This window comes from Melanostigma gelatinosum, assembly GCF_949748355.1.
Source record: "Melanostigma gelatinosum genome assembly, chromosome: 15".
Taxonomy (NCBI): domain Eukaryota; kingdom Metazoa; phylum Chordata; class Actinopteri; order Perciformes; family Zoarcidae; genus Melanostigma; species Melanostigma gelatinosum.
The window spans coordinates 7195562-7206752 of record NC_136648.1 but is presented as its reverse complement, the minus strand read 5'-3'; the positions used below and the strand labels follow the sequence as shown (position 1 = coordinate 7206752).

Genomic DNA, 11191 nt, shown 5'->3' with positions numbered 1-11191 from the left:
TATTTTATTAAAAGTGCTGCAACATCCATTGACTATGAGCAGGACTATCAATACATTTCGGAAATATGACGTTATTCCTTATTTGTTTTTCCTAGAAACAACATAGAAGTAAAGCTGAAAATGTCTGGTCACACTAGTCTGTGTCTCCAGTTAAAGTCCAAAACTAAGAATTTGAGTGTATCTAAGTTAACACCGTGACGTTCCTTGACTTCACAGAACCACAAGAAAATAATGAATGTATGAGGTTGAAATTACCACATGGAAGTTCTGTATGCCCGACTCCCTTGTTGTCTTTTGAATAATTCACCAGTCTTGGCCTGAAGAACAAGGAGGAAAAACCTCCAACATCCTGATGAGGCTAGAAAATGAGATATCCACGACATCTGACTCCAGCCAATCAATAACAATCGGCTGTGTTATCAGCAAGGGGGGAATTTAACTTTGTGCCTTTGTGAAGATGACAGAGAGCTGAAGTCAGTTGATTGCTCATAGTGAAGAGCTTTGATTGGTGTTGATCCTTGTGAGTCTGTAATGAGCGACACGACCAAATAGGTCGATAGACTCTCCTCAGTGAAACACATTAGCACCACAGAGTGTATATATTAATGGTGCTGCATGTACATTGCGGCCAAATGTTTCCTCCAAAAAGTCCAATTACCAAAGTGTTCATCTGTGTCCGTCCATCTCACTCAGACACTAAAGACCTCCTGGCTTAATCTGGCCTAAGCTGGTGAGACTCAGAAAAGCGCGAAGGAATCAGGATTGCATCCAGTGGGGACATTGTCCTAATCCCCTTCTGCCCTCTCCTTTGTAAACAGTCTTCTCTTGGTCAGGGTCACTGATACTTTTCTCCCATCTCTCTCTCTCTCTCTCTCTCTCTCTCTCTCTCTCTCTCTCTCTCTCTCTCTCTCTCTCTCTCTCTCTCTCTCTCGCTTTCTCACACAATGGGCGTCAGAGCAAACGCCGAAAAAACATAGAGGAAAGGAGCAAGAAGCGTGGATTTGTTACGATGCCTAAGAGACTCGAGCCTGATGTGGCGAGTGAGGCCTCATGGTCGGAGCATGACATGTGCTAGAGCGGTGAGCCAGTGGGAGATCAGGCCCACGTCTGCTCTGCGGGGGATCAGACACACCAGGGCCCTGATGTGGCAGCGGATCCGGGGACTGGTCCGGGCCTGCCGGTATGGTGTGGGATACCCAGTGAACTACAATGACCCGGCCCCGGACGAACAGGAGATGGTGTGCCTTGAGGTAAGGGCATGTTTTAGTTTTTGGCCCCATAATAAGCATGACTGTTTTTGTTTTTGATTGTTATTATTATTTTGGAGTCACCAACCAGTCATGTAAAACTATCTGTACAATACTGTTGACTTTATTTTGCTCTTTCAATGCATATTTCAATTTTGAGTCACAAATCAGTATGTTTCTTGATGGTTGTTACAGTAATAAGCAGCCACAAATACCAAAATAACATAAGCCTGTCGCTGAAGTATTCTCTCCAAATAATAAATAATAGCCGAATAAACTTGTGAGGTTCAGAGTAGCAATGAATCTCTTGATACCGATCAAATTATATTTGTCTCTTGTTGTTAATCACCTGCAGTAAATGATACATCCTTAATACTGTTATGTTTTTGTTTGTTGTTGTTGTTGTAATTAGATTACTGTTTTCTGAGCATCAGCAGCTTCTTTTGCTTCTTGCCAAACTTCTATGTAGAATAGCAGCTCCTGTCTGAAGGAGGCCGAAGAAGATTAAAAGAAGATAGTGTGTCTTGAAAGAGTGTGGTACCTGTCATTGGAAATCGAAATGAAATTGTGCAGTCAGTGACACAGACAGTCACACAGACGCACTACATGACAGCCTGTATTAACATCCCAATTCATTAGTGAGTTGAGAATACATTGAGTCATCTCCAACAATAGTCTTACAATTAGATTTTGCTTGGCAGCAGAATCACTCTTGGTAAATGCATAAATGAAGATTTGCAATAGCTTTCTGTGGTGAAGATGACGATGTTTATGTTCACAGAGGGGAGGATTGCAAAGGAGCAACCGCAGAAACTGCTCCCACAACAGAGTGGGAGGACACAGGAGTCAGTTCACATCATCACATAAGCATGACACAAACTTTTTTTCCTGGCCAGGTGTCCGAGAGCAGAACTGGAGCTTGTTGAATTACAGTCACAATATTTAGCACCATGACCGTAATACAACAGCCATAAAAGAATATGGAACTCAACCGAAAGTGAATGAACAGACACAGATTTAGCATTCTAAATCTGCACGGCTCTCTCTGGAACCACAACATTCTTAATGTCGCAGATTAGGAGCCACCGTGTTTACACTTTTTCCTGCGATGACAAGTCAAAATGTCAGCTTGGGCTACCAGGATCTTTATCTTATAACGACTTAGCTAACACTGAATCACGTATTTCATTGATTACCACACATACAGAATCTACAATATGTCACAAAAAGCGCTCGTCTCTCCTATTGATAATCATTCACATCAAGTTTTCATTTGAAGAGGGATGTGATTGGCCATGCAGTCAGTTCACAAATGTACTTACTTGCCCTATTAGGCCTATACCTATTTCCATGTATTGTATACCACAGATATACATTTATCCATACTTTATCTTTGTAAGAGTTTCTATTTAGAGACCATTTAATGGCAGTAATGAAAGTCAACTGTGCAATTAATGACTCCCATTAAATTTGATAAATATCGATCTCAATTATGCTCGAACTGTAATTTCATGACCTTTATGATGCGGTTCATTCGTCTTTATAGAGTCAATTACAATTACAGAACTTACAACTGCATGTCCTGATAAAGATCATGCCTCTTAACCTTCAGAGTATTTGTCAGTTGAGCAAAGAGAGGTTTCTCTCCACTTGGTGACTGTCGATTGTCTCAAGAGCTCCTGCATATTTTAATAAGCAGAGCGCAGAATTGTCAGTGTGCACAGTGAGTTGATATAAGATCAGTCATAGCATTTTAAACTCAGCTATTTGCACTATTGTAAATCCATATTTGTCGATTGGTGGTGTCATCTGTGTTTGACGTATTTTTCTTTTTCTCAAGTAGCAGTTCAATAACAATCAATTCCTGCAGCATTCATAATGATGACTTTCAAGAAAAAGGCCAGATAGAAGCATAACATTGTACTCTGTGTGCAAAGCTACAACAATGTTTTCTCCCGCAAGGCTCTGAGATGTCTTTAAATGAGCCCAATAGAATCGTGTTTACCCCTAACTGATGGTGGTAAGGTGGACAATCAGTTTGTATGGAGAAGCACCGCCTAGAGTAAGGCTGATAATGTGATGTTAAAGTAAAAAACAAAAGAACAGATGACTGTGTAACTTGGTTACAAGGATTAAGGCACTGATTGCGTTTTATTAAATTGAGCCTGACATTAACAGTGGGAAAAACAACTTGATGAACACACCTGGGGGAAATTCATGACTAATGTCAACAAGAAATAGAAATCAAATGAAGAGTTGTTGCCGTAGTTGTTGTTGGGAATAGGCGACACATCTTCACCTTCAAAATGCTCACAGATGCCGGGCATTATCCCTGGAGGTGGTAACAACACTTCATCTCCGGTGCATATCTGCATGTTGAGCTCCAGTGATCGAGTCTACAGTTAATTCAACTTTCCTCAAAGCTTCGCAATGCTTTGAATCATCTTAATCACACAGTGAAAAGACTTTCTTCATCCTGTCCCCCAGCTTTGGCGTCCTACTCCTCCGTGTGGCCTTGTGCAGTCAGACTCCCTCCTCCACTTGGCATTGTGCTCTCAAAGGGAAAAGTGTGCGTGTTCGTCCTAATCACAACAGCGTAAAGCATCTTTTGTTGCTCGCGCGCATGTGTGTGTATATCAATCTCTCATGGCTATTTGTGGGTCTGTGTTGCATAACATGAGCAGATGGGAAGGTGTTAAATGAAGTGTTGTGGAGAAAGCCACATGTTCATTTGACAAATTTCCTCTTGGGGATGAATAAAGTATATTTCTATGTATATATTCTATTCTCTATATCTCTGGAGGGTAACAACCATGTGTGGATGCTAACGGCATGCCCCAGTTCAGTACAGTAATTCATCTGGACAGGAAAGAAATCCCTTCTTTCCCTTTTTATTTTGGACAAGATAACCAAACAGATGAATGCCTGATCCTTAAGTGGTTCAATAGGCAGTATCATGGACCAGCACCAGCTCTGTGCGGATACTGTGGGATCAGTTCTCTCAGTTTTGTATTAGAGGCGCTCATATCTTGCAGCACTTCACATTCCAATATGTGGGGCGGATGACATTCATTTCCATGGCAAAGAGAATCTTCACTAAAAATGTGACCCATACAGCACAAATGTATTGGGGTGAATTCAATAGATAATTCGATAAAATACAGTATGTTATATTACACATTTGCAGAATAGGCAGAGTGCCATCTGGTGTCTGTACAAAGCAAAACATGATGTGCACCTATACATTAATAAGCATTGAAAGATATGTGTGAAAATCTACATCCCACTATCTCCAGCTTGAGTCTGCATCGAATAGATATTGAACTGTCGCAGTTTAATACTCATACAAGCATGTCAAATATTAGGGATCTTATCAAAGAGATCATATCTTGCAAACGAAGCCGTGCCTTTCACTAATTCATACGACCATCGAGAATCTATGAGTCAGTCAGTGCGCATGCAGAACATCATGTCAGTGCTGCAGTTCGAGCTACCTTCAGATGGCAGTGTTGTCTTCTGCATCAGACCTGTACTGTAGATTACAAGGCACGGAGGAGCCTGGTAGTCATCTGTAAATGGGTTCGCCTAAATTACTGACTGCTTAAATGCAACTCACACCTTGCCATGGCAGTAATGGCAACCTGTGCATTTAACAGGGACAGTACAGATGAACATTGTTGCAGAGAGAGAAGCAATGCAACAGATGTAATGTCTGTTCACTTTGAACGAAACTGCAGCTGCTGTTCCTGCGTAGTCTATTTCATTCAGGTTAAAACAAATGTATGCTGCTACAGATTCAGGATAAAAAACTACAAAACAGATAAAAAAGAAGACTGTGTGAATGCACATACAGTATGTATCTCTGTGTGTCTACGTGTGTGTGTGTGTGTGTGTGTATTGTGCATGACTGTGTATGCATTGACAGAGAGGTTGTGTGTATGAGTGTGGGTGTGATTATGCAGTATGAGAGTAGATGTGACAAGAGGATTAAAAGTCACGCAGTGTTTACAAAATAAAAACAAAACAAATCAGTTTGGTGCACTCGATGCATGGATCAGCCAGGAATGTGTAAACACTTCACTCACAGTAGAAATGTAAGCCTAAACTTCCCAAATGATGTAACGATGGTTGTCAAAGTCATACTATCCTTCAGGGAGGTTTAGTTAAAAGAAATGCTGCAGTCTATCAGCTTCTGGCTGTTTCAGCACCATAGACAGCGACTTCAGGCAACGACTCACTGGCGCAAGGGGGGGGGGGGGGGGGGGGCTATATTTCTGGATATTTTGGATTTTGTAAATGGCTTTAATGTAACAAGAGCTGAAGGGAAGTTTATGCTGCCTGGTGAGTTAGTTTGTAGTCTTTTATTTCAGTCCATTTTATTTGTTACAACCTGACATCATGCAGCCTCCATTGCTTGACTAGCCCGTTCCTAGAGTCTATCGCGTACCAGGCAGGGTAAAGGACCTGTGTACCAGGCAGGGTAAAGGACCTGTACTGTAAAAACCTGTACCGTACTGTCGGGGTTTACGCTCTCCACTGGGCTACTACGAGCTGGAGAGGAGACGCATGCGTACTGACTTGAAGCAGCCGGTAGGGGAAAAAAAGCCTTATGTGCCATCGGATGTAATCAAGGCAAAGAATTACCTCTTCTCGCTGTGCATACATGGTGAAATTGTAAGTACTGGTGGCAAACCGATGTATCATTGCACGGACATTTCGAAAGTGGAGTATTTGAGGCCGTTTCCCAGTATTTTAAATGGCATGTCACTGTCTTGCTGTACAGTGGGCTTTTAACAGATCTAGGCAGTGTCTTTTTGGTGATCGTCCAGGGCGAAGAAGCTCTACAGTTCTTCGTGGTGGCACTTTCCATTGATGTGCTGTGCGAGTTGCTTATGCAATGGTTTCTGCTGATAAAATCGCTCAGGAGCCATTACATCCCAGTGTCGTTCACATTTCTGCTACGGTAAGATTGAATGAGAACAGCGGTTTATTTGGTGTTATGATGATGTATCCTCTGAATGGATACGACCACCCCCCCCCCCCCCCCCCCCATTTCATCGTCAAGCCATAGCGTGTATTGCGATTGTGTCAGCTTTGAAGTACCCAACACCCAACGCGTAAAATATGGCATTTGGCAAGACGCACGAAATATGCAGCTGAAGCCTGCTCTGAATCTTAGTGAAACCGCGCGCGGATCCATTTTAGAAATGGCCAAATGGCATTGTATGCACTGAAAGGCTGTGATAGAGCGATGCTGCGGTTATAGATTTGCAAGCTGCGCCTTCGCTGCCCCCCCCCCCCCCCCCCTTTCCCATGTACTAAATCTTTTTTTTGAAGCATCGTTTCTTGTGTCAGGTAGTAGCTGGATGATGCCGTGTGTGTTGGAAGCGACAGCTTTGTTACATAAATGATCTGACATTGGATTTGGCAGCGTCTGACCTGGTGATGACACATTTGTTAAAACCAGACAAGAAGTCATTCTGTGAGAATAGCCTGTCTGTATCTGTAGGCCTACAAACCTTAAACGAGATTATGTTAATAATATGCTCAAGTCACAGCTATACACAATTGTACATTTTAGCACAGTCATTTCCCATGAACATGATACATGTAGCCTATGGGTGCATGGCAAAGTGACACCTGGCAAGTACGAATCGAAGACAAATATTTACATTATTTTCACGTGTGTTTAATTCAGTGCTCCGCTTGAGCCCAGTGAGCATTGCAAATCCTTTAATGCACTGCTTTTACACTCAGGCAATCACAAATGGGATGTTTCAAATGTGGGATTATGAGCATTGAGCCCCTGTTTAACAAGCCATCCCTTTTACACGTGCATTGGCGTGTATAAGGGCACATACAGTCCGTTTGAGACGACAGGGGCTGAAATGTGCTTGGTGGGTGCCAATACTTCTTCCATAATTTCCCCCTGAATGAAGCAAAAATCATTCCAAACAGTGTGACCTCTGGGCATGCCAGCACATGCTCCTGCCAGAGAGCATCAGCAGCACACATACAGTCACATACATAGGTGACAACTGGTGAGTGGTAAATTAAATGAATCTAATTTACCTGGTAAAAGTGATCAAAGTGCTGGTAAAATGGACTGACACTGTCAGGATGTCACACTGGTCATTGGTCTCATTACAATGCTGGCCTTGCCATCTGTATTGCACTGGCACTGAATTTTATGATGCAAATCCATTGCAGGTCAAGAGATGTTCTTACCACAAGATATGAATCTCAGTTTAATACAAATCCTGACATCTACAACATTAAGCTCAGCGCCTCTCCTGTTTGTAGCCCATGGGATCAGAGCGGATGGAGATGCGAAAGAGGCAGATGTCGGTGCAGCAGGAGTCGGCAGCGGGGGGAACTGCACCGGCCCAGCAGGACCAGCCGGGCCAGGCCAACCCACGGGGCTCAAATGCATGTTGCTTCTGCTGGTGCTGCTGCTGTAGCTGCTCCTGGTAGGTCTTCCCCACCCGAGAACTTGCTTGTTGTGGCGCAGCATGGCCGACGTTCCTGCGCACAGGACAGCACAGCCTGCGCTACCGTGTCTTATGTTCTTGATATTTGTTGCGTGTGATCTGTAGACACTTACCCTGCAGCAGCCTTTTGTAAACAGCAGTTAGTTATCGGCTGACAAAGTGAGAAATGGGAGCTCCTGAAATATCTGCAGTTCAGTAAGCTTAGTGCGGATGAAATCAAACCAAATCAGACACATTTACAAGACATCGCAGATACAGACACACAGCTAAACAAAGATAATAAGCAAAATATCTGCAAACATATAACTAGTATTTGCTGTATATGTGTATATGTACATATCTGAATATGTATATGCTGAGCATATTCATTATTGAACAATCTGCAAACCATTTCTCGATGAATCGACTAATTGTGAAAAATTGTCTCTTGTAATTTCCCAGACCCAAGGTTATGTCCTCAACAGTCTAAAACACGAAGATATTAAATTGAATATCAAAGACAGCAAGCAAATATTGAGATTTGAGAATCTGAAACCAGCAGCGTTCTGATATACATGATTAAAAAATGACTGAGACCATTTATCGATTATCAAATTAGTTGTACAGTAAGATGAAATAATATGAATCACATGAATAATGAATAATCAGTGCAGGTCATAATCTGTCTATCTCACTAATAGGAATGAAGACCGGGATGAAAGGAACCGAAAGGCTTCTTATGACGTCAAGGAAGGGACCGCAGACTGTGAAGACTGGTCAGCTGATTTCCCTGCACAAAAATGCCAAATCTACGAAGCATATTTGTGGAAGTAAATGTTGAAATCACTCACCCCCATGTTGTCCACGCTCTCTGCAGCCCGAAGCCCACGCTGGAGGAGGTGTGCTCGTGGGGGCAGTCGTTTGACAAGCTAATGTGTTGCCCAGCGGGGAGGAACTCCTTCCGGCAATTTCTTCGCACCGAGTTCAGCGAGGAGAACATCCTCTTCTGGTTAGCCTGTGAGGAGTTCATCAAAGACGCCAATAAGACTCCAGTAGAGGAGAGGGCTCGTGTCATCTATGAGGACTACGTTTCCATTCTCTCGCCCAAAGAGGTCTGACAGCTCTTGGTTTCACTGTTGTTAGAAATGTGTTGATTTCAAGGGTGAAACTTAGTGATACGTGACAAATGTTCATCGTTCGTCAATGTCCTCATTCTCCCTGCCTTTAAAGGAGTAGTTTGACATTTTGGGAACATTTTGAAGATAGAGACAGAGCGCAATTAAGTCCTGCCCACACCGAAGGGGAAAACCAGTGACTTTGTATTGTGTGAGGGTGACTCCTTGTGACTTTCATCTGCTTGCAAACAACAGAAAAATGCCTCAAAGCGGCTGCGTGGTGCACTACCAACAGGGTAAAGAGCCCAGAACTACGTTTTTATAAGCTGCCGCAAAGAAAAACTGAGGATACAGGCAATAAGACGTGAGGCATCGGCAGAATAGTAAAACTGAGGGGATCCTTAAACCCAGTAGGCTTACGTGCAGCAAGCATTTTGTCCAAATGTCAGTTTAAGGCTGAATATGTTTCTGTAAGTTACGCTAAATCACTTCAAACTGAGTTACAGTAGAATGTGTATTATGTTTCATCAGAAAGCTATGCAGTATTATGTTTACACGTGCCTGAGCTAATAACAATAACTTGCTAACACACAGCTAACATTAGCTAACAGCTAACTTGTCCTATCCCATCATCATTTTAGTTATGAACTGCACCCTTGTTTGATATAGGGTGCTAAAAGAAATCCTTTAATCCTGATGTTTTTAGCTAGCTACAGGCAATTTGTTAGCATGTTGCATATTGTGGCCGTGATTGTTTTCCCATCCGGTGGGCATGGTTTTCACAGTATGAGGCGTTGCGCTCCGTCTCTATTGATACCATCATGTCTGTGTAAATATACAGTTGGTTAGCTTAGCTTAGCAAAATGACTGGAGACAGAGGGAAAAAGCTAGCCTGGCTCTGTCCAAAAGTAACAAAATCCACAAGCTGTTTCCTCCATTTCTTGTCTCTGTGCTAAGCTAAGCTAACCGACTGACTCATATAGTTACTTCAGACAGGAGAGTGGTATCAATTTTGCCATCTAACTCTCATTAAGAAAACAAATAAGCTTATTTCTCAAAAGGTCAAACTTTTCCTTCATAAACAGTTTGTCATTGAGAATGTGCACATGCTGCTCTTTCTAATTCCAACCCCTGTTCTTGACTCCCAGGTGAGCCTTGACTCCCGTGTGCGTGAGTCGATCAACAGGAACATGCAGGAACCCAACTTGCAGACGTTCGAAGATGCCCAGCTGCAGATCTACACACTGATGCAAAGAGACTCATATCCCCGCTACATGAACTCCCAAGCCTACAAAAACCTGCTCAACACTCTGTCAGAGCAGTCCCCCGAATCTTAGGGTGGTGATGACCTGTGATATTTTAACTGTCTTTATCCCCCCTCTCCCCCCAATCCTTATTCCCTTTTTTAAAATTTTCTTTGTATGTTCAGTGTAGGATTACATGAACCTGGCCTCGGGCCTGGCCCCTCCCAGGGATTTCAGCGCTATTGTGATCTGCACCTGACCGAAGACACTCAGGTCTCAAAACTCCCGAGGGCTCGACATCACAAGTACTGCTACAGATCAACATAGCAAAACACTCCAAAGGAATATGAATACATTTTGTTTCAGTTTTATTTTTCTTTCTTTTGATAGAAATAATCTATTTTATTTGTGTTCAGAGTTTTTTATGGTCTGTTGTTTTTTGTATGATTGTTTGGGGGGAAAATAATTCCGACTGTAGACTATATATATACGTATATATATATATATATATATATATATATATATATATATATATATATATATATATATATATATATATATATATATATATATATATATATATATATATATATATATTGATGAGTTTGTAAATAGTAAAAATGGAATTGTGGGTATTTTATGTAGAAACGCCTGGTTCTATTCACTGCGTATGAAAATCAAAGCTCAAGTCAAAGGCTAGGTGTTAGCTCTACTTGCAGGCAGCTTTGTGGGGTAGTATATGATTTTTCCTTGGTTTTACCCTGTTTTGTTGTCTAACCTCACACTTTGGTACCTGTGACATTGACTTGGCAACTCCAGTTCGTGTAAAAAACTGTGTGAGATTGAAAAAATGTGGTTGTCAGTGAAGTTACAGAAAGTGACAATGGCTCTAATCACAGTGTGCAATTTATTTCCATGAGAACCACAAATCAACTATGGAAGGGTATTGTTACTTTCTATACTCAGTCTTAACCACAGAAGATTGCCTATTTAAGATAGATTTTTTTATTCAAGTGTCACTCAATGCACACCTCTAATATAGTTTTACCAGTGGGACATAAGAACCTAAGTTATTCTATTTACCAGATAAAGTATTTTTTATTTGTTGATATCTA

General features: G+C 41.9%; 1 protein-coding gene across 2 annotated transcripts; it reads left to right on the top strand.

Moving 5' to 3' along the window:
• Positions 1-1061: 1061 nt before the first annotated feature.
• Positions 1062-10169, top strand: rgs20 (regulator of G protein signaling 20; the record flags this gene model as incomplete). Of its 2 annotated transcripts, none has more annotated exons than XM_079285631.1 (5): positions 1062-1250; positions 7551-7717; positions 8419-8493; positions 8595-8829; positions 9981-10169. In XM_079285631.1, the coding sequence occupies 5 exons, from the start codon at positions 1062-1064 to the stop codon at positions 10167-10169; spliced, it is 855 nt and encodes a 284-aa protein (XP_079141757.1). The 2 variants fall into 2 exon arrangements, with proteins under 2 accessions (XP_079141757.1, XP_079141758.1); XM_079285632.1 differs by lacking the exon at positions 1062-1250 and adding an exon at positions 5874-5921.
• Between the last annotated feature and the right edge of the window lie 1022 nt (positions 10170-11191).